At 57.0% G+C, this 22,739-nt stretch overlaps 1 protein-coding gene across 1 annotated transcript in view; it reads left to right on the top strand.

Moving 5' to 3' along the window:
- Positions 1–22,739, top strand: part of CCDC22 (CCC complex scaffolding subunit CCDC22) — a 47,336-nt gene extending 24,597 nt beyond the window's left edge. Inside the window, 10 exon segments of the mRNA XM_074531035.1 lie at positions 386–397; positions 604–693; positions 1,434–1,553; positions 2,739–2,855; positions 4,780–4,881; positions 7,329–7,436; positions 11,120–11,215; positions 15,398–15,457; positions 18,343–18,417; positions 22,204–22,739. Of these exon segments, the coding sequence (XP_074387136.1) occupies positions 386–397; positions 604–693; positions 1,434–1,553; positions 2,739–2,855; positions 4,780–4,881; positions 7,329–7,436; positions 11,120–11,215; positions 15,398–15,457; positions 18,343–18,417; positions 22,204–22,317 (894 nt within the window). The 3' untranslated portion in view covers positions 22,318–22,739.

Here is a 22,739-nt window from a genome sequence, read left to right as displayed (position 1 = left end):
CACTCAGTAGTCACTCTGGATGGCTCTGGGCCCCTCTGAGTGGTCACTCTGAGCTCTGGGTGGTCACTCTGTGGTCACTCTGTGGTCAGTGGTCACTCTGAGTGGTCACTCTGGAGCTCATTGATGGCTCTGGGTGGGGGTCACTTGTGGTCACTCAGGGTGGGGGGCACTGATGGTCACTCTGGTCACTGGCTGGTTACTCTGGGCCCCATTGATGGCTCTGGGTGGTCACTCAGGGATGGTCACTGGTCACTCACTGGTCATCTGATGGTCACTCAGTGATGGTCACTCAGTGGTTAGTGGTCACTGGTCATTCTGTGGTCACTCTGGGTGAATCTCAGTGGTCACTCAGTGGTCACTCTGGTCACTCTCCCAGGAGGAGCAGGTGTCCCTGCAGGTGTCCCTGGTCACTCAGTGATGGTCACTCACTGGTCAGTGGACACTCAGTGATGGTCACTCAGTGATGGTCAGTGGTCACTGGTCAATCATTGGTCACTCAGTGGTCACTCCCTGGTCACTCCCCCAGGGGTCCCTGCAGGTGTCCCTGGTCACTCACTGGTCACTCACTGGTCAGTGGTCACTCACCGGTCACTCTGTCCCCAGGTGTCCCTGCAGGTGTCCCTGTCCCGCCTGGAGGCCGAGATCGAGCAGAGCCGGGGGCGGATCCGGGGGGCGGAGCTGGGGCTGGCACAGGTGGGCACCGGATGGGCACGGGATGGGCACGGGGGGGCACAGAATGGGCACTGAGAGATGCGGGGAGCGGAGCTGGGGCTGGCACAGGTGGGCACAGGTGGACATGGGGGGCATGAGGGGTAGTGGGGGGCAATGGGGGGCACAGGTGGGCATGGGGGGCACAGGGGCAGATCCGGGGGGAGAGCTGGGACTGGCACAGGTGGGCACCAGATGGGCACGGGATGGGCACTGGGGGCATGAGCGGCACACGTGGGGCTGGCACAGGGGGGCACAGGGGGGCACAGGGCAGTGGGGGGGGCAGTGGGGCAGATCCGGGGGGCACAGCTCAGCCTGGCACAGGTGGGCACGAGGAGCACAGGGTGGCACAGGGCAGTGGGGGGCAATGGGGCAGATCCGGGGGGCACAGCTGGGGCTGGCACAGGGGGGCACGGGGGGCACTGGGGAGTGCAGGGGGGCACAGGGCAGTGGGGGGGCAATGGGGCAGATCCAGGGGCACAGCTCAGCCTGGCACAGGGGGGCACAGGGGGCACTGGGGAGGGGTCTGGGGGCTTCTGGGGCGCAGGGGTGGGGGGGGGGGGCACTGGGAGGGTTTTGGGGGGGCATGGCAGAGATCCGGGGGGCACTGGTGGGCATGGGGGGGGCACAGGGCGTTTTGGGGTGCTCTGTGTAATTTCGGGGTGCCCCCAGGGGGGCACAGTGGGGTTTTGGGGGTCCCAGTGATGATTTCGGGGTGCCCCCAGGCCGAGGCGGAGCTGGTTCAGTTCCGGGGGTCCCTGGGCGGCCGCCAGGACTCGCTGCGGATCAAGGCTCGGGCGCTGGAGCTGCTGCCGGACGCGCAAACCAACCTGGGCAAGCTGCAGGTGTGGGGGATTTGGGGGGTCCCAGGGGATTTGGGGGTCCCAGGGGGATTTGGGGGGTCCCGGGGGATTTGGGGTCCCAGCAGATTTGGGGGGGTCCCAGGAGGGAATTTGGGGGGTCCCAGGAGATGGGGGGGGGGGCAGTTTCAGGGGGGCATTTGGGGGGTCCCAGCAGGTGTGGGAGGAGACATTTGGGGGTCCCGGCAGATTTGGGGGGGTCCGGGGGGATTTTGGGGGGGTTCCGGGGGGAATTTGGGGGTTCCGGGGGGAATTTGGGGGGTCTGGGAGGGCATTTTGGGGGGTCCCGGGGGGATTTTGGGGGTTCCGGGGGGGTTTGGGGGCTCCAGGGGGATTTTGGGGGGTCCCAGGAGGGGATTTTGGGGGGGTCCCAGGAGGGGATTTGGGGGGTCCGGGGGGATTTTGGGGGGGTCCTGGGGGGATTTTGGGGGGGTCTCAGGAGGGATTTTGGGGTCCTGGGGGATTTTGGGGGGTCCCGGGGGGGAATTGGGGTCCCAGCAGATTTGGGGGGGTCCCAGGAGGGGATTTGAAGGGCCTGGGGGTGGAATTTGGGGGGTCCCCATGAGATGGGGGGGGCAGTTTCAGGGGGGCATTGGGAGTGCTCAGCGGTTTTTGGGGTGTCCCTCGGGGTTTCAGTTTTTGGGGTGTCACTCCGGGGGTGCTCAGCAGTTTTTGGGGTGTCACTCCGGGGGGCTCTCAGCATTTTGGGGTTTCAGTTTTTGGGTGTCCCTCCGGGGTCTCTCACACTCCGGGGGTTCAGTTTTTGGGGTGTCACTCCGGGGTCTCTCACATTCTGGGGGTTTCAGTTTTTGGGGTGTCCCTCGGAGGGTGCTCAGCAGTTTTTGGGGTGTCACTCCGGGGGGCTCTCAGCGTTTTGGGGTTTCAGTTTTCGGGGTGTTCCTCCGGGGTCTCCCACATTCCGGGGGGGTTCAGTTTTCAGGGTGTCCCTCAGGGGGTTCAGTTTTCGGGGTGCCCCTCGGGGGGGTTTCAGTTTTCGGGGTGTCATTCCGGGGTGCTCAGCGGTTTTTGGGGTGTCCCTCTGGGGGGCTCTCAGCATTTTGGGGTTTCAGTTTTCGGGGTGTCCCTCGAGGGGTTTCAGTTTTCGGGGTGCCCCTCGGGGGTTCAGTTTTCGGGGCGCCCCTCGGGTCCCTCACTCCGGCCGTCCCGCAGCTCCTGGTGGAGTCCAGCAGCCGCCGCATCGTCAGCCTGGCCGGGCAGTGGGAGCGGCACCGGGAGCCGCTGCTGGCGCAGTACCGGGAGCTGCGGGCGCTGCGCGACTCGGCCCAGGTACCGCCCCCGGCACCGCCCGGGCCTGCCGGGGCCTCCCGAACCTTCCCGAACCTTCCCGGAACCTCCCGAACCTTCCCGGAACCTCCTGGCACCGCCCGGGCCTGCCGGGGCCTCCCAAACCTTTCCGAACCTTCCCGGCACTGCCCCGCAACCTCCCGAACCTTTCCGGAATCTCCCGAACCTTTCCGAACCTTTCCGAACCTTCCCAAACCGTTCCGAACCTTTCCGAACCTTCTCAGCACCGCCCCGGAATCTCCCGAACCTTTCCGAACCTTTCCGAACCTTCCCAGCACGGCCCTGAGCCTTCCTGAACCCTCCAAACCTTTCCGGAACCTCCCGAACCTTCCCGGAACCTCCCGAACCTTCCCGGCACAGCCCCGAGCCTTCCCTTCCCTCCCGAACCTTTCCGAACCTTCCCGGACCCTCCCGGCACCGCCCTGGAACCTCCCGAACCTTCCTGAGCCTTTCCGGAACCTCTTGAACCTTCCCGGAACCTCCCGAACCTTTCCGAGCCTTCCCAAACCCACCAAACCTTTCCAGAACCTTTCCGAACCTTTCCGGCACCACCCCGGAACCTCCCAAACCCTCCAAACCTTCCCGAACCTTCCCTTCCCTCCCAAACCTTCCCGGCACCGCCCCAGAACCTCCCGAACCTTTCCGAACCTTCCCAAACCATTCCAAACCTTTTCGAACCTTCCCGGAACCTCCCGAACCTTCCCTTCCCTCCCAAACCTTCCCGGCACCGCCCCAGAACCTCCCGAACCTTTCCGAACCTTCCCAAACCATTCCAAACCTTTTCGAACCTTCCCGGAACCTCCCGAACCTTCCCGGAACCTCCCGAACCTTCCTGGCACCGCCCCGGAACCTCCCAAACCTTCCCGGAACCTCCCGAACCTTTCCGAACCTTCCCGGCACCGCCCCGGAACCTCCCGAACCCTCCCTTCCCTTTCGGGGTTCACACCTTCCCAAATCCCCCCAAAATTGGCTTTGGGGTACCCGCGTTCCCCAAATTTGGGTCCCCAAATCTTCTTCCCCTGCTCGATGAATTCCCCTCATTTTCCCGCCGTTTCTGGGGGGTTCTGAGCCCTCCATCCGCAGGCCCGGTTGGGTTTGGGGGTTCCCCGGTTGTGTTTGGGGGATCCCCAGGCCCCGGTTGTGTTTGGGGTTCCCTGGTTGTGTTTGGGGGTTCCCTGGTTGTGTTTGGGGTTCCCTGGTTGTGTTTGGGGGTTCCCCAGTTCTGTTTGGGGGTTCCCTGGTTGTGTTTGGGGGTGCCCTGGCCCCGGTTGTGTTTGGGGGTGCCCCGGTTTTGTTTTGGGGTGCCCCAGCCCCCGTGCTGATCTCGGGGTGCCCCGGTGATGATTTCGGGGTTCCCCAGGCCCCGGTTGTGTTTGGGGGTTCCCTGGTTGTGTTTGGGGTTCCCCACCCCCCGTGCTGATCTCGGGGTGCCCCGGTGGTAATTTCGGGGTTCCCCAGCCCCCGTGCTGATCTCGGGGTGTCCCGGTTGTGTTTGGGGGTTCCCCGGTTGTGTTTGGGGGTTCCCCAGGCCCCGGTTGTGTTTGGGGGCGCCCCGGTGGTGATTTCGGGGTTCCCCAGCCCCCGTGCTGATCTCGGGGTGCCCCGGTGGTGATTTCGGGGTGCCCCAGCCCCCGTGCTGATCTCGGGGTGCCCCGGTGGTGATTTCGGGGTGCCCCAGCCCCCGTGCTGATCTCGGGGTGTCCCGGTTGTGTTTGGGGGTTCCCCAGCCCCCCGTGCTGATCTCGGGGTGTCCCGGTTGTGTTTGGGGGTTCCCCAGGCCCCGGTTGTGTCCCCTGGCCTGATTGTGTTTGGGGGTTCCCTGGTTGTGTTTCGGGGTGCCCCAGGTCCCGGTTGTGTTTGGGGGTGCCCCCGCACTGATCTCGGGGTGCCCCCTGTGTCCCCCCAGCGCGAGTCCTCGCGCCGCCTGGCAGAGACGCGGGCGCTGCTCCAGCGCAGCCGCGCGGCCGCCGAGGAGGCGCGGAGGAAAGAGAGCCTGCACGGGCAGCTGGTGGGTCTGGGGGTTCTGGGGGGTTTGGGGGGTCCTGGGGGGGTTTGGGGGGGTTTTGAGCTGTTTTGGGGGGCGTTTGGGGGGTCCTGAGAGGTTTTTGGGGGGCTTGGGTGTCATTGAGGGAGGATCCTGAGGTGTTTTTGGGGCGCTCAGGAGCGCAGGAAAGAGACCCTGCACAGCCAGCTGGTGGGGCTGGGGGCTTTTTGGGGGGTCCTGGGGGGTTTTGGGGGGACCCTGAGGGGGTTTGAGGGGGCTAAGGGATCATTAGGGGGGACCCTGAGGTGTTTTTGGGGGTTCAGGGACAGAGAAAAGAGAGCCTGCACGGCCAGCTGGTGGGTTTGGGGGGTCCTGGGGGGTTTGGGGGGGCCCTGGGGGGTTTTTAGGGGGTCCTGGGGGGGTCCTGAGGGGGTTTAGGGTGGTCTTGAGCTGTTTTGGGGGGTCCTGAGGGGGTTTGGGGGGTCCTGAGGGGGTTTTGGGGCATTCTGAGGGGTCATTAGGGGGGACCCTGAGGTGTTTTTGGGGGGCTCAGGGACAGAGAAAGGAGACCCTGCACGGCCAGCTGGTGGGGCTGGGGGCTCTTTGGGGGGATCCTGGTGGGTTTGGGGGGTCCTGGGGGTTTTTGGGGGGGCCGCTGAGGGGATTTGGGGAGGTCTTGAGCTGTTTTGGGGGGGTTTTGGGGGGTCCTGAGGGGGTTTTGGGGGGTTCTGAGGGGGTTTGAGGGAGCTAAGGGGTCATTAGGGGGGACCCTGAGGTGTTTTTGGGGGGCTCAGGGACAGAGAAAGGAGAGCCTGCATGGCCAGCTGGTGGGGCTGGGGGGGTTTAGGGGGGTCCTGAGGGGATTTGGGGGTGTCCTGAGCTGTTTTGGGGGGGTTTGAGGGCATCCTGAGGTGTTTTTGGGGGGCACAAGGGTTCAGGAAAGAGACCCTGCACGGCCAGCTGGTGGGGCTGGGGGCTCTTTGGGGGGTTTGGGGGGGTCCTGGGGGGTTTTGGGGGGTCCTGGGGGGGTTTGGGGGGTCCTGAGGGGATTTGGGGGGGTCTTGAGCTGTTTTGGGGGATCCTGAGGGGGTTTTGGGGAGTCCTGAGGGGGTTTTGGGGGGCTAAGGGGTCATTAGGGGGGACCCTGAGGTGTTTTTGGGGGGCTCAGGGACAGAGAAAAGAGACCCTGCACGGCCAGCTGGTGGGTTTGGGGGGTCCTGGGGGGATTTGGGGGCTCCTGAGGGGGCTCAGGGTGGTCCTGAGGTGTTTTGGGGGGCGTTTGGGGGGTCCTGAGAGGTTTTTGGGTGGCTTGGGTGTCATTGAGGGAGGACCCTGAGGTGTTTTTGGGGCGCTCAGGAGCACAGGAAAGAGACCCTGCACAGCCAGCTGGGGGGTTTTGGGGGGTCCTGGGGGGTTTTGGGGGGTCCTGAGGGGGCTCAGGGGGTCCTGAGCTGTTTTGGGAGGGTTTCGGGGGGTCCTGAGGTGGTTTGGGGGGGTTTTGGGGGTTCCTGAGGGGGTTTGGGGGGCTCTGAGATCACTGGGGAGGTTTCAGGGGGCACTGGGGGGGCCCTTGAGGGGTTTTGGGGGGCTCAGGGGGGTTTAAGGGTGGTTTTGAGGTGCCCATGGGAGGTTTTGGGGGTGATTTTGGGGTGATTTTGGGTTTTTTGGGGTGCCCAGGGCAGGTTTTGGGGTAATTTTGTGCTGATTTTGGGGTTAATTTGGGGTATTTCTGGGGCTGATTTTGGCGTGGTTTTGGGTGTGATTTTGGGGGTAATTTTGGGGTGTTTTTGGGGGTGATTTGGTGCTGATTTTGGGGTAATTTTGGGGTAATTCTGTGCTGATTTTGGGGTGATTTTGTGCTGATTTTGGTGTAATTTTGTGCTGATTTTGAGGGTAATTTTGTGCCGATTTTGGTGTAATTTTGGGGTCATTTTGTGCCGATTTTGTGCTGATTTTGGGGTAATTTAGTGCTGATTTTGGGGTAATTTTGGGGGTGATTTTGGGGTGTTTTTGGGGTAATTTTGGGGGTGATTTTGTGCTGATTTTGGTGTAATTTTGGGGTGATTTTTTGCTGGTTTTGGGTGTAATTTTGGGGTGATTTTGGAGGTGATTTTGTGCAGATTTTGGGGTGTTTTTGGAGTAATTTTGTGCTGATTTTGGGGGTGATTTTGTGCTGATTTTGGGGTCATTTTGGGGTCATTTTGTGCTGATTTTGGGGGTGACTTTGTGCTGATTTTGGGGTATTTTAGTGCTGATTTTGGTGTAAGTTTGGGGTGATTTTGGTGTAATTTTGGGGTGATTTTTTGCTGGTTTTGGGGGTAATTTTGTGCTGATTTGGGGGTAATTTTGGGGGTGATTTTGTGCCGATTTTGGTGTAATTTAGTGCTGATTTTGAGGGTAATTTTGGTGTAATTTAGTGCCGATTTTGGTGTGATTTAGTGCCGATTCTGTGGATTTTGGGGTCCCCCCAGGTGGCCGAGCTGGCGGCGCTGCCCCGCGATGTTTCCCGGGCCGGGTACACCCAGCGCATCCTGGAGCTGGTGGGGAACATCCGCAAGCAGAAGGAGGAGATCGGCAAGGTGGGGCTGGGGGGGATTTGGGGGGCTCCGACAATTTGGGGGGCTTCTGACACTTTTGGGGGGGCTCTGAAATTTTGGGGGACCCCAATTCTCGTTTTGGGTGGGGTTTGGGGCACTTTGGGGGAGTTTTGGGGAGCCTGAAGGGGTTTGGGGGTGATTTTGGGGTGTTTTGGTTCTGTTGGAGGTTTTGGGGGGCTTTGAAATTTTGGGGGGCTCTGACACTTTTGTGGGGGCTCTGAAATTTTGGGGGGGACCCCAACTCTCGTTTTGGATGGGTTTTGGGGGAGTTTTGGGGTCCTTCAGGGAACCTGAAGGGATTTGGGGGCGATTTTGGGGTTTTTGGTTCTGTTGGAGATTTTGGGGAGCTTCTGAAATTTTGGGGGGTTCTGACACTTTTGGGGGGGCTCTGAAATTTTGGGGGTCCCCAACTCTGGTTTTGGGTGGGGTTTGGGGCACTTTGGGGGAGTTTTGGGGTCCCTCAGGGAGCCTGAAGGGGTTTGGGGGCGATTTTGGGGTTTTTGGTTCTGTTGGAGCTTTTGGGGCATTTTGGGGGGGCTGGGGATGAATTTGGGGGGGCTCCGGACAATTTGGGGGGGTTTTGACATTTTGGGGGGACCCCAACTCTGGTTTTGGGTGGGGTTTGGGGAGTTTTGGGGTCCCTTGGGGAGCCTGAAGGGGTTTGGGGGCAATTTTGGGGTTTTTGGTTCTGTTGGAGGTTTTGGGGGTTCTGGGGGGATTTTTAGGGGTCTCTGTGCACCCCTAAATTGGGGAGGGGGTTTTGGGGGGACTCTGAAATTTTGGGGGTCCCCAACTCTCGATTTGGGAGTTTTGGGGTCCCTCAAGGAACCTGAAGGGATTTTGGGGCAATTTTGGGGTGATTTTGGGGTGTTTGTTTCTGTTGGAGATTTTGGGGGGCTCCTGAAATTTTGGGGGGCTCTGACACTTTTGGGGGTGCACTGAAATTTTGGGGGGACCCCAACTCTGGTTTTGGGTGGGGTTTGGGGGAGTTTTAGGGTCCCTCAGAGAACCTGAAGGGATTTGGGAGCAGATTTGGGGTTTTTGGTTCCGTTGGAGTTTTTGGGGCATTTTTGGGGTTTTTGGTTCTGTTGGAAGTTTTGGGGGTTCTGGGGGGATTTTTTTGGGGTCTCTGCGCACCCCTAAATTGAGGAGGGGGTTTGGGGGGACTCTGAAATTTTGGGGGTCCCCAAGTCTCATTTTCAGTGGGGTTTGGGGGAGTTTTGGGGTCTCTCAGAGAACCTGAAGAGGATTGGGGGCGTTTTTGGGGTGTTTGGTTCTGTTGGAGGTTTTGGGGGGCTTCTGAAATTTTGGGGGGTTCTGACACTTTTGGGGGTGCACTGAAATTTTGGGGGTCCCCAACTCTGGTTTTGGGTGGGGTTTGGGGAGTTTTGGGGTCCCTCAGAGAACCTGAAGAGGATTGGGGGCGTTTTTGGGGTTTTTGGTTCTGTTGGAGCTTTTGGGGCATTTTGGGGGGGCTGGGGATGAATTTTGGGGGGCTTCTGAAAATTTGGGGGGCTCTGAAATTTTGGGGGGATCCCAACTCTGGTTTTGGGTGGGTTTTGGGGAGTTTTGGGGTCCCTCAAGGAACCCTGAAAGGATTTGGAGGCGATTTTGGGGTGTTTGGTTCTGTTGGAGCTTTTGGGGCATTTTGGGGGGCTGGGGGGGAATTTTGGGGGGCTTCTGAAATTTTGGGGGGCTCTGAAACTTTTGGGGGGCTCTGAAATTTTGGAGGGGACCCCAACTCTGGTTTTGGGTGGGGTTTGGGGAGTTTTGGGGTCCCTCAGAGAACCTGAAAGGGTTTGGGGGCGATTTTGGGGTGTTTGGTTCTGTTGGAAATTTTGGGGGGTTCTGGGGGGATTTTTTTGGGGTGTCTGCGCACCCCCAAATTGAGGAGGGGGATTTTGGGGGCCTTCTGAAATTTTGGGGGCCCCCAACTCTGGTTTTGGGTGGGGTTTGGGGGAGTTTTGGGGTTCCTCAAGGAATCTGAAGGGATTTGGAGGCGATTTTGGGGTTTTTGGTTCTGTTGGAAGTTTTGGGGGGTTCTGGGGGGATTTTTTGGGGTCTCTGCGCATCCCTAAATTGAGGAGGGGGTTTTTGGGGGCTTCTGAAATTTTGGGGGTCCCCAACTCTCATTTTCAGTGGGGTTTGGGAGAGTTTTGGGGTCCCTTGGGGAGCCTGAAGGATTTTGGGGCAATTTTTGGGGTGATTTTGGGGTGTTTGGTTCTGTTGGTGCTTTTGGGGAGCTTCTGAAATTTTGAGGGGTTCTGACACTTTTGGGGGGCTCTGACACTTTTGGGGGTGCACTGAAATTTTGGGGATCCCCAACTCTCATTTTGGGTGGGGTTTGGGGAGTTTTGGGGTCCCTTGGGGAACCTGAAGGGGTTTGGGGTGATTTTGGGGTGTTTGGTTCTGTTGGAGCTTTTGGGGGGTTCTGGGGACATTTTTGGGGTCTCTGCGCACCCCCAAATTGAAGAGGGGGTTTTTGGGGGGCTTCTGAAATTTTGGGGGACCCCAACTCTCGTTTTGGGTGGGGTTTGGGGCACTTTGGGGGAGTTTTGGGGAGCCTGAAGGGATTTGGGAGCAGTTTTGGGGTTTTTGGTTCCGTTGGAAGTTCCGGCGGGGATTTTTTTGGGGGGTCCTTTGGGCACCCCCAAATTGAGGAGGGGGATTTTGGGGGGCTTCTGAATTTTTGGGGGTCCCCAACTCTCGATTTGGGGGAGTTTTGGGGTCCCTCAAGGAACCTGAAGGGATTTGGGGGCGATTTTGGGGTGTTTGGTTCTATTGGAGCTTTTGGGGGGCCCTGAAATTTTGGGGGTCCCCAACTCTCATTTTGGGTGGGGTTTGGGAGTTTTGGGGTTCCTCGGGGAGCCTGAAGGGATTTGGGGGCGATTTTGGGGTTTTTGGTTCCGTTGGAGTTTTTGGGGCATTTTTGGGGTTTTTGGTTCTGTTGGAGCTTTTTGGGGGTTCTGGGGGGATTTTTTTGGGGTCTCTGCGCACCCCTAAATTGGGAGGGGGTTTTTGGGGGGCTCTGACATTTTGGGGGCACCCCAACTCTGGTTTTGGGTGGGGTTTGGGGCACTTTGGGGGAGTTTTGGGGTCCCTCAGGGAGCCTGAAGGGATTTGGGGGCGATTTTGGGGTTTTTGGTTCTGTTGGAGCTTTTGGGGGGCTGGGGAGTAAATTTTGGGGGGCTTCTGAAATTTTGGGGGGTTCTGACACTTTTGGGGGTGCACTGAAATTTTGGGGGACCCCAACTCTGGTTTTGGGTGGGGTTTGGGGCACTTTGGGGGAGTTTTGGGGAGCCTGAAGGGGTTTGGGGGTGATTTTGGGGTTTTTGGTTCTGTTGGAGCTTTTGGGGTTTTTGGTTCTGTTGGAAATCCTGGGGGGATTTTTTTTGGGGGGTCCTTTGTGCACCCCCAAATTGAGGAGGGGTTTTGGGGGGCTTCTGAAATTTTGGGGGTCCCCAACTCTCGATTTGGGGGAGTTTTGGGGTCCCTTGGGGAGCCTGCAGGGATTTGGGAGCAGTTTTGGGGTTTTTGGTTCTGTTGGAAATTCTGGCGGGGATTTTTTGGGGGTCCCTTGGGCACCCCCAAATTGAGGAGGGGGATTTTTTTGGGGGTCCCTTGGGCACCCCCAAATTGAGGAGGGGGATTTTGGGGGTCCCCAGATCCTGGAGGACACGCGGGCCCTGCAGAAGGAGATCAACGGCCTGGTGGGGAAACTGGAGAGGACGTTCAGCGTCACCGACGAGCTGCTCTTCAGGGTGCGCACCCCAAAATGGCCCTGAACCCCAAAATTGTCCTTGTGACCCCCAAAAGTGTCCCTGTGCACCCCAAAATTGTCCTTGTGCCCCCCAAAGTGTCCCTGAACCCCAAAAGTGTCACCTGTCCCCAAAGTGTGTCCCCCAAAGTGGCACAGCTGCCCCAAAATCTCCCTGAACCCCCAAAATTGTCCTTGTGCCCCCCAAAAGTGTCCTTGTGCCCCCCCAAAATGCCACATGTGCGTCCCCCAAAATCTCCCTGAACCCCCAAAATTGTCTCTGAACCCCCAAATTGTCACCTGTCCCCCCCCTCAGTGTCACAACTGCTCCCTTAAACTGTCATGGAACCCCCAAAGTGTCCCTGAACCCCCCAAACTGTTCCTGTGCCCCCAAAATCTCACATCTGTCCCCCAGACTGTCCCCAAAGTGTTCCTGTGCCCCCCAAAATTGTCCTTGTTCCCCCCAAAATGTTCCTGTGTCCCCTAAAGTGTCACAGCTGCCCCCTAAATCGTCCTTGTGCCCCCCAAAGTGTCCCTGAACCCCATTGTCACCTGTCCCCCCCCTCAGTGTCACAACTGCTCCCTTAAACTGTCATGGAACCCCCAAAGTGTCCCTGAACCCCCAAAGTGTCACAACTGCCCCCAAAATGTGTCCCCCAAAGTGGCACAGCTGCCCCCAAAGTGTCCCTGAACCCCCCAAAAATTGTCCTTGTGCCCCCCAAAAATGTCCCTGAACCCCAAAAGTGTCACATCTGTCCCCAAAGTGTCCCTGTCCCCCCAATTATCTGTGTCCCCCCAAACTGTCCTGAACCCCCCAAAATTGTCCTTGTGCCCCCCCAAAATGCCACATGTGTCCCCCAAAATCTCCCTGAACCCCCAAAATTGTCCTTGTGCCCCCCAAAGTGTCTCTGAACCCCCAAAGTGGCACAGCTGCCCCCAAAGTGTCCCTGAACCCCCAAAATGCCACATGTGTCCCCCAAAATCTCCTGAACCCCCAAAATTGTCCCTGAACCCCCAAATTGTCACCTGTCCCCCCCCAAAGTGTCCCTGTGCCCCCTTAAACTGTCATGGAACCCCCAAAGTGTCCCTGAACCCCCCAAATGTCCCTGTGTCCCCCAAAATGTCACATCTGTCCCCCAGAATGTCCCCAAACGTCCCTGTGTCCCCCCAAAGTGTCCCTGTGCCCCCCAAAATTGTCCCTGTGCCCCCAAAGTGTCCCTGAACCCCCAAAGTGTCACATCTGCCCCCAAAATGTGTCCCCCAAAATGGCACAGCTGCCCCCAAAGTGTCCCTGAACCCCCCAAAATTGTCCCTGAACCCCCCAAAATTGTCCCTGTGCCCCCCAAAATTGTCCTTGTGCCCCCCCAAAATGCCACACGTGTCCCCCAAAATCGCCCTGAACCCCCAAAATTGTCCTTGTGCCCCCCAAAATCGTCCTTGTACCCTCCAAAATCGTCCTTGTGTCCCCCAAAGTGTCCCTGAACCCCCAAAGTGTCACATCTGCCCCCAAAATGTGTCCCCCAAAGTGGCACAGCTGCCCCCAAAGTGTCCCTGAACCCCCAAAATTGTCCTTGTCCCCCCCAAAGTGTCCCTGAACCCCCAAAGTGGCACAGCTGCCCCCAAAATGTCCCTGTGCCCCCCAAAATTGTCCTTGTTCCCCCCCAAAATGCCACATGTGTCCTCCAAAATCTCCCTGAACCCCCAAATTGTCACCTGTGTCCCCCCCTTCAGTGTCACAGCTGCTCCCTTAAACTGTCATGGAACCCCCAAAGTGTCTCTGAACCCCCCAAACTGTCACATGTGCCCCCCAAAATTGTCCTTGTGCCCCCCAAAAATGTCCCTGAACCCCCAAATTGTCACATGTGCCCCCAAAAGTGTCACATCTGTCCCCAAAGTGTCCCTTTGTCCCTCCAATTATCTGTGTCCCCCCAAATTGTCCCTGTGCCCCCCAAAATCACACGTGTCCCCAAATTGTCACATGTGTCCCTCCCAAATGTCACCTGTACCCCTCAAAATGTCCTTGTGCCCCCCCAAAGTGTCCCTGAACCCCAAATTGTCACATGTGCCCCCAAAAGTGTCACATCTGTCCCCAAAGTGTCACCTGTCCCCCCCCTCAGTGTCACAACTGCTCCCTTAAACTGTCATGGAACCCCCAAAGTGTCCCTGAACCCCCCAAACTGTCCCTCTCCCCCCAAATTGTCCCTGTGCCCCCAAAATCACACGTGTCCCCAAATTGTCACATCTGTCCCCCCCAAACTGTCCTTGTTTCCCCCCCAAAATGTCCCTGTGTCCCCTAAAGTGTCACAGCTGCCCCCTAAATTGTCCTTGTGCCCCCAAAGTGTCCCTGAACCCCCAAATTGTCACCTGTCCCCCCTCAGGGTCACAGCTGCTCCCTTAAACTGTCATGGAACCCCCAAAGTGTCCCTGAACCCCCAAAATGTCCCTGTGCCCCCCAAACTGTCCCCAAGTGTCCCTGTGCCCCCCAAAATCACACCTGTCCCCAAATTGTCACATATGTCCCCCCCAATCTGTCCTTGTCACCCCCCAAAGTGTCCCTGTGCCCCCCAAAATTGTCCTTGTTCCCCCCCAAAATGTCCCTGTGTCCCATAAAGTGTCACAGCTGCCCCCTAAATTGTCCTTGTGCCCCCAAAGTGTCCCTGAACCCCCAAATTGTCACCTGTCCCCCCAACTGTCCCTGCGTCCCCCCAATCTGTCCCTGTCCCCCAGACTGTCCCCCCAAAGTGCCTCATCTGCTCCCCAAAATGTCCTTGTCACCCCCAAATGTCCCTCCCTGTGTCCCCCCATACTGTCCCTGTGTCCCCCCAAATGTCCCTGTGTCCCCCCAGACTGTTCCTATGTTCCCCCCAAATGTCCCTTTGGGCAAATGTCCCTGTCCCCCAAAATTGTCACCTGTGTCCCCCCAACTGTCCCTGTCCCCCCAAATGTCCTTGTGTCCCCCCAAAATCTCACATCTGTCCCCCCAAAATCTCACATCTGTCCCCCAGACTGTCCCCAATCTGTCCCTGTGCCCCCCAAAGTGTCCCTGAACCCCAAAATGTCCCTGTGTCCCCCCAGTCTGTGTGTCCCCAATCTGTCCCTGTGTCCCCAAACTGTCCCTGTGTCCCCCCAGAATGTCCCTGAACCCCTAAATCTCCTTGTCACCCCCGAGATGTCCCTCCCTGTGTCCCCCCAATCTGTCCCTGTCCCCCCAAACGTCCCTGTGTCCCCCCAAAGTGTCCCTGAACCCCAAACTGTCCCTGTGTCCCCCCAAAATGTCACATCTGTCCCCCAGACTGTCCCCAATCTGTCCCTGTGTCCCCCAAATTGTCACCCGTCTCCCCAAATGTCCCTTTGGGCAAGTGTCCCTGTGTCCCCCAACTGTCCTTGTGTCCCCCAACTGTCCTTGTGTCCCCCAATCTGTCCCTGTATCCCCCCAGATTGTCACCTGTCCCCCCAACTGTCCCTGTGTCCCCCCAAAGTGTCCCTGAAGCCCAAAATGTCCTTGTGCCCCCCAAATGTCCCTGTCCCCAATCTGTCCCTGTGTTCCCCAAATGTCCCTGTGTCCCCAGTCTGTCCCTGTGTCCCCAATCTGTCCTTGTCCCCCAAAGTGTCCCTGAACCCCAATCTGTCCCTGTCCCCCCCCAAATTGTCACCTGTCCCCCAAACTGTCCCTGTGTCCCCCCAGATTGTCACCTGTGTCCCCCCAATCTGTCCCTGTGCCCCCCAAAGTGACCCTGTCCCCCCAAAATGTCCTGAACCCCTAAATGTCCTTGTCACCCCCCAGATGTCCCTCCTTGTGTCCCCCCAGATTGTCACCTGTCCCCCCAAGCTGTTCCCCTGTCCCCCCAAATGTCCCATCTGTCCCCAGACTGTCCCCCCAGATTGTCACCTGTGTCCCCAAAGTGTCACATGTGTGTCCCCAATCTGTCCCTGTGTCCCCCAAATGTCCCTGTCCCCCCAAACTGTCCCTGAACCCCTAAATGTCCTTGTCACTCCCCAGATGTCCCTGTCCCCACAAATTGTCACCTGTCTCCCCCAGTGTCCCTGTCCCCCCAATCTGTCCCTGTCCCCCCAAAATCTCACATCTGTCCCCAGACTGTCCCCCCAGTCTGTCCATGTGTCCCCAATCTGTCCCTGTCCCCCCAAAGTGTCCCTGTCCCCCCCAAATGTCCCTCCCTGTCCCCAGGACGCCAAGCGTGACGAGGTTGTCAGGAAAGCCTACAAGTACCTGGCGGCCCTGCACGAGGTACCGGAGATGGGGAGGGGTCTGGGGGGCTCTGGGGGGGTCCCTGGGCTAAAATGGGGGTGCTGGGATTGGGGGGCTCCCCCTGAACCCCCATTTTGTGTCCCCCCCCAGAATTACACACAGCTGATCCGAACCATTGAGGACTGGGGGGAAAATGGGGGGTCCTGGGGGGGTCCCTGGGGTAAAATGGGGGTGATGGAATTGGGGGGCTCCCCCTGAACCCCCATTTTGTGCCCCCATCCCCAGAATTACACTCAGCTGATCCAAACCATCGAGGACACCGGGACTGGGGGGAAAATGGGGGGTCCTGGGGGGCTCTGGGGGGTTCTGGGGGGGGTCCCTGGGGTAAAATGGGGGGTGCTGGGATTTGGGGGGCTCCCCCTGAACCCCCATTTTGTGCCCCCATCCCCAGAATTACACACAGCTGATCCAAACCATTGAGGACTGGGGGGAATGGGGGGTCCTGGGGGGCTCTGGGGGTCCTGGGGGGTCCCTGGGGCAAAATGGGGGTGCTGGAATTTGGGGGGCTCCCCCTGAACCCCCATTTTGTGCTGCCCCCCCTCCCAGAATTACACTCAGCTGATCCCAACCATTGAGGACACCAGGGCTGGGGGGAAAATGGGGGGTCTGGGGGGTCCTCGGGGGGTCCCTGGGGTAAAATGGGGGTGATGGAATTGGGGGGGGGCTCCCCCTGAACCCCCATTTTGTGCTGCCCCCCCCCCAGAATTACACACAGCTGATCCAAACCATTGAGGACTGGGGGGAAAATGGGGGGTCCTGGGGGGGTCCCTGGGGTAAAATGGGGGTGATGGAGTTTGGGGGGGCTCCCCCTGAACCCCCATTTTGTGCTGCCCCCCCCCCCAGAATTACACACAGCTGATCCAAACCATTGAAGACTGGAGGGGAATGGGGGGTCTGGGGGCTCTGGGGGGAAAATGGGGGGTCCTGGGGGGCTCTGGGGGGTCTCTGGGGTAAAATGGGGGTGCTGGGATTTGGGGGGGCTCCCCCTGAACCCCCATTTTGTGCCCCCACCCCCAGAATTACACACAGCTGATCCAAACCATTTCCAGGACCCCTGGGGGGTCCCCTGGGGGGTCCTGGGTCCTGGGGGGCTCTGAGGGGGTCCTTGGGGTAAAATGGGGGTGCTGGAATTGGGGGGGCTCCCCCTGAACCCCCATTTTGTGCTGCCCCCCCCACAGAATTACACACAGCTGATCCAAACCATTGAGGACTGGGGGGTCCCTGGGGGCTCTGGGGGGTCCCTGGGGGGCTCTGGGGGGGTCCCTGGGGTAAAATTGGGGTGCTGGAATTGGGGGGCTCCCCATGAACCCCCATTTTGTGCCGCCCCCCCCCCCCCCAGAATTACACAGCTGATCCAAACCATTGAAGACACTGGGACTGGGGGGAAAATGGGGGGTCCTGGGGGTCCCTGGGGGTCCCTGGGGGGTCCTTGGGGTAAAATGGGGGTGCTGGAATTGGGGGGGGCTCCCCCTGAACCCCCATTTTGTGCCCCCATCCCCAGAATTGTGCTCAGCTGATCCGAACCATCGAGGACACCGGGACTGGGGGGTCCTGGGGGGCTCTGGGGGGGGTCCCTGGGGGGCTCTGGGGGGTCCTGGGGGGTCCCTGGGGTAAAATGGGGGTGCCGGGATTTGGGGGGGCTCCCCCTGAACCCCCCATTTTGTGCCCCCATCCCCAGAATTGTGCTCAGCTGATCCGAACCATTGAGGACACCGGGACTGGGGGGAAAATGGGGGGTCCTGGGGGTCCCTGGGGGTCCTGGGGTAAAATGGGGGTGCTGGGATTTGGGGGGCTCCCCCTGAACCCCCATTTTGTGCCCCCATCCCCAGAATTACACACAGCTGATCCAAACCATTGAGGACTGGGGGGAAAATGGGGGTCCTGGGGGGCTCTGGGGGGTTCTGGGGGGTCCTTGGGGTAAAATGGGGGGTCCCAGGATTTGGGGGGGCTCCCCCTGAACCCCCATTTTGTGCCCCCCCCTCCAGAATTACACACAGCTGATCCAAACCATTGAGGACTGGGGGGGAAAATGGGGGGTCCTGGGGGGCTCTGGGGGTCCTGGGGGACTCTGGGGGGGCCTGGGGTGGTCCCTGGGGTAAAATGGGGGTGCTGGGATTTGGGGGGCTCCCCCTGAACCCCCATTTTGTGCCCCCCCCCCCCAGAATTACACACAGCCGATCCAAACCATTGAGAACACCGGGACTGGGGGGAAAATGGGGGGTCTGGGGGGTTCTGGGGGGGTCCTTGGGGTAAAATGGGGGTGCTGGGATTTGGGGGGCTCCCCCTGAACCCCCATTTTGTGCCCCCCCCCCCAGAATTACACACAGCCGATCCAAACCATCGAGGACTGGGGGGAAAATGGGGGGAAAATGGGGGGGTCCTGGGGGGCTCTGGGGGGTCCCTGGGGGGCTCTGGGGGGTTCTGGGGGGTCCTGAGGGGGTCCTTGGGGTAAAATGGGGGTGATGGAATTTGGGGGGCTCCCCCTGAACCCCCATTTTGTGCCCCCCCCCAGAATTACACACAGCTGATCCGAACCATTGAGGACTGGGGGGGTCCCTGGGGGTCCTGGGGGGCTCTGGGGGGAAAATGGGGGGGCTCTGGGGGGTCCTGGGGGGGTCCCTGAGGTAAAATGGGGGTGCTGGAATTTGGGGGGCTCCCCCTGAACCCCCATTTTGTGCCCCCCCCCAGAATTACACACAGCTGATCCAAACCATTGAGGACTGGGGGGAAAATGGGGGGTCCTGGGGGCTCTGGGGGTCCTGGGGGACTCTGGGGGGTTCTGGGGGGTCCCTGGGGGGGTCCTGGGGGTCCCAGAATTTGGGGGGGCTCCCCCTGAACCCCCATTTTGTGCCCCCCCCCCCCAGAATTGTGCTCAGCTGATCCGAACCATTGAGGACACCGGGACCATCCAGAGGGAGATCCGGGACCTGGAGGAGCAGGTGGGGATTGGGGGGCTGGGGGGGATTTGGGGGGTTCAGGGGGGATTTTGGGGGGCAACACGAATTTCTGGGGCCTCTGGGACCCCCAGTTTTTACCCCAAATTTTTCTACCAATTTTTACCCCTTTATTTTGCCCCCCACAATTTTCCCTTCCTGTTTTGCTCCCCCAATTTTCACCTCCCCGATTTTACCCCCTCAATTTTTCCCCTTCTCATTTTGCCCCCCCAATTTTTAACCCCATTTTATCCCCACAATTTTCCCCCTCCATTTTGCACCCCCAATTTTTACCCTCTCGTTTTGCTCCCCACAATTCCCCCCGCCAATTTTTACCCCCCCAATTTTACCCTCTATTTTACCCCCCAAAATTTTCCCCCCAATTTTTCCCCCTCTCATTTTTCACCCCCAATTTTAACCCCATTTTATCCTCACAATTTTCCCCCTCCATTTTGCACCCTCAATTTTTAGCCCCCAATTTTTCCCCTCTCGTTCTGCTCCCCTCTGTTTTTCCCATTTTGCCCCCCCCAATTTTGCCCCTCTCATTTTGCTCCCCCAATTTTAACTCCCCCATTTGCTTCTGTTTTCCCCCTAATTTTTACCATAAATCCCTGACCTGGAGGAGCAGGTGGGGATTTGGGGGGTTCAGGGGGGATTTTGGGGGGGAACACGAATTTCTGGGGTCTCTGGACCCCCCAGTTTTTACCCCAAATTTTTTACCCCAAATTTTCCCACCAATTTTTTACCCCCTCTCATTTTGCTCCCCACAATTTTCCATTTCTGTTTTGCTCCCCCAATTTTCACCTCCCCGATTTTACCCCCCAATTTTACCCTCTTATTTTACCCCCCAAATTTTTCCCCCTCATTTTGCTCCCCCCATTTTTATTTCCTCAATTTTCACCCCTTTTTCTTTCTCATTTTGCTCCCCCAATTTTACCCCCCATTTTTACCCTCACCTTTTCCCACCCATTTTTACCCCCAAATTTTTCCCCTTCTCATTTTGCACCCCCAATTTTTAACCCCCATTTTATTCCCACAATTTTCCCTCTCTATTTTGCACCCCTAATTTTTACCCCCCAATTTTTCCCCTCTCGTTTTGCTCCCCCCAATTTTTACCCCCCAATTTTATCCTCTATTTTGCCCCCCATTTTTACCCCCCAAATTTTGCCCCCAATTTTTCCCCCTCTCATTTTGCTCCCCCCAATTTCTAACCCCATTTTATCCCCACAATTTTCCCCCTCCATTTTGCACCCCCAATTTTTACCCCCCAATTTTTCCCCTCTCGTTCTGCTCCCCTGTTTTTCCCATTTTGCCCCCCCCAATTTTGCTCCTCTCATTTTGCTCCCCCAATTTTTAACTCCCCTGTTTTGCCCCAGTTTTCCCCCTAATTTTTACCATAAATCCCCGACCTGGAGGAGCAGGTGGGGATTTGGGGGGTTCAGGGGGGATTTTGGGGGGGAAACACGAATTTCTGGGGTCTCTGGGTCCCCCCATTTTTTACCCCAAATTTTCCACCAATTTTTCCCCCTTCATTTTGCCCCCCCACAATTTTCCATTTCTGTTTTGCTCCCCCAATTTTCACCTCCCCGATTTTACCCCCTCAATTTTTCCCCTTCTCATTTTGCACCCCCAATTTTTAACCCCATTTTATCCCCACAATTTTCCCCCTCCATTTGCACCCCCAATTTTTACCCTCTCGTTTTGCTCCCCACAATTCCCCCCCCAATTTTTACCCCCCCATTTTACCCTCTATTTTACCCCCCAAAATTTTCCCCCCAATTTCCCCCCCATTTGCACCCCCAATTTTTAACCCCCATTTTATCCCCACAATTTCCCCCTCCATTTTGCACCCTAATTTTTACCCACATTTTGCTTCCCCAATTTTACCCCAATTCTCCCCCTCTCATTTTGCTCCCCCCGCAATTTTTCCCCTCTATTTTGGGCCCCCCAATTTTCCCCACCAATTTTTCTGTTCCATTTCCCCCCCAATTTTTACCCCTCATTTTGTTCCCCTCTATTTCCCCCCCTCAATTTTGCTCCCCCCAATTTCCCCCCAGTTTTTACCCTCTCATTTCGCATCCCTGAAATTTCCCCTCCCAATTTTTACCCCCAAATTTTCCCCTCTCACTTTGCCCCTCAATTTTCTCCCCCAATTTTCCCCTCTCATTTTTACCCCCCATTTTACCCCCCAAATTTCGCTCCTATTTCCCCCCCAATTTTAACCCCCCAATTTTACCCATTTTGCTCACCCCAATTTTTCCCCACTCATTTTGCCCCCCCAATTTTCATCTCCCATTTTATCCCCCCAATTTTTATCCCCTAATTTTTACCCTTTCATTTTACCCCCCATTTTTCCCCTCTCATTTTGCCCCCCCATTTTACCCCCAATTTTTCCCCCTCATTTTTCCCCCTCAATTTTCCCCCTCATTTTCCCCCCTCAATTTTTACCCCTCATTTTCCCCCCCAATTTTACCCCCCAATTTTACCCCTCAATTTTACCCCTCATTTTCCCCCCCAAATTTTACCCCCAAATTTTTACCCCCAAATTTCCCCCCCAATTTTACCCCCAAATTTTCCCCCCAATTTTACCCCTCATTTTCCCCCTCATTTTTCCCCCTCAATTTTTACCCCCCATTTTTCCCCCTCAATTTTACCCCTCATTTTTCCCCTCAATTTTTACCCCCAAATTTTCCCCCATAATTTTTACCCCCAAATTTTTACCCCCCAATTTTTCCCCCAATTTTCCCCCCTAATTTTCACCCCCAATTTTTACCCAATTTTTACCCCCCAAATTTCCCCCCCATTTTCACCCCCCAATTTTCACCGCCCAATTTTTACCTCCCAATTTTTACCCCCCAATTTTTCCCCCCTAATTTTACCCCCAATTTTTACCCCCAAATTTTCCCCTCAATTTTTACCCATTTTTTACCCCCCAATTTTTACCCCCTAATTTTTACCTCCCATTTTCCCCCCTCAATTTTTACCCTCCAATTTTTACCCCCAAATTTTCCCCTCAATTTTTACCCCTCATTTTCCCCCCTCAATTTTACCCCTCATTTTCCCCCCCATTTTTCCCCCTCAATTTTTACCCCTAATTTTTACCCCCCAATTTTACCCCCCAATTTTCACCCCCCAATTTTCCTCTCCCATTTTATCCCCCAATTTTTAACCCCCAATTTTCCTGCCCATTTCTTCCCCCCATTTTTTCCCCTCTGTTTTTCACCCCCTCATTTTACCCCCATAATTTTTCCTGCCCATTTTACCCCCCAATTTTTACGCCTCCATTTTATGCCCCAAATTTTTACCCCCAAATTTTCCCCCCCTATTTTTACCCCCCAATTCCCCCCCCATTTTTACCCCCCAATTTTTACCCCCCAATTTTTACCCCCCATTTTCACCCGCCAATTTTTACCCCCCAATTTTTACCCCCAAATTTTCCCCCCATTTTGTCCCCCTCAATTTTCCTCTCCCATTTTATCCCCCAATTTTTGACTCCCCCAATTTTTACCCCCCATTTTCCCCCTAATTTTACCCCCCAGTTTTTACGCCTCCATTTTATGCCCCAAATTTTTACCCCCCATTTTTCCCCCTCAATTTTTACCCCCCAATCTTTACCCCCCATTTTTCCCCCTCAATTTTTACCCCCCAATTTTTACCCCCCAATTTTTACCCCCAAATTTTCCCCCCTAATTTTCACCCCCAATTTTTAACCCCCAATTTTCCCCCTCAATTTTTACCCCCCAATTTTTACCCCCAATTTTCCCCCCTAATTTTGCCCCAATTTTGCCCCAGATGGAGGCTGAGGGCAGCTCCAAGCTCCCGGCCAGCCTGGAGCGGATCCTCAGCGACTGCCGAGCGCTGCGGGAGGAGAACGCGCAGCTGGCGGTGCGGCTGCGCCACGCCTGAGCCCAGAACCGCCCAAAATCACCCGAAATCGCCCCAAAATTACCCCTAAAACCGCCCCAAAATTACCCCTAGAACCTCCCCAAAACTGCCCCAAAACCGCCCCAAAATCACCACAAAAACCTCCCCAAAATCATCCAAAAATCACCACAAAACTACCCCAAAACCTGCCCAAAATCGCTCCAAAATTACCCCTAAAACCGCCCCAAAATCGCCCCAAAACTGCCCCAAAATCGCCCCAAAATCACCACAAAAACCTCCCCAAAACTGCCCCAAAATTACCCCTAAAACCACCCCAAAACTGCCCCAAAACCCAAAATTGCCCCAAAACTGCCCCAAAATTGCCACAAAAATCTGCCCAAAATCACCCCTAAAACCTCCCCAAAACTGCCCCAAAATCACCACAGAAAACCTCCCCATAACCG

Source organism: Zonotrichia albicollis, chromosome 34 (genome assembly GCF_047830755.1).
Source record: "Zonotrichia albicollis isolate bZonAlb1 chromosome 34, bZonAlb1.hap1, whole genome shotgun sequence".
NCBI classification, from domain to species: domain Eukaryota; kingdom Metazoa; phylum Chordata; class Aves; order Passeriformes; family Passerellidae; genus Zonotrichia; species Zonotrichia albicollis.
The sequence above is the reverse complement of the archived record's forward strand: the minus strand, read 5'-3'. Positions and strand labels throughout refer to the sequence as shown.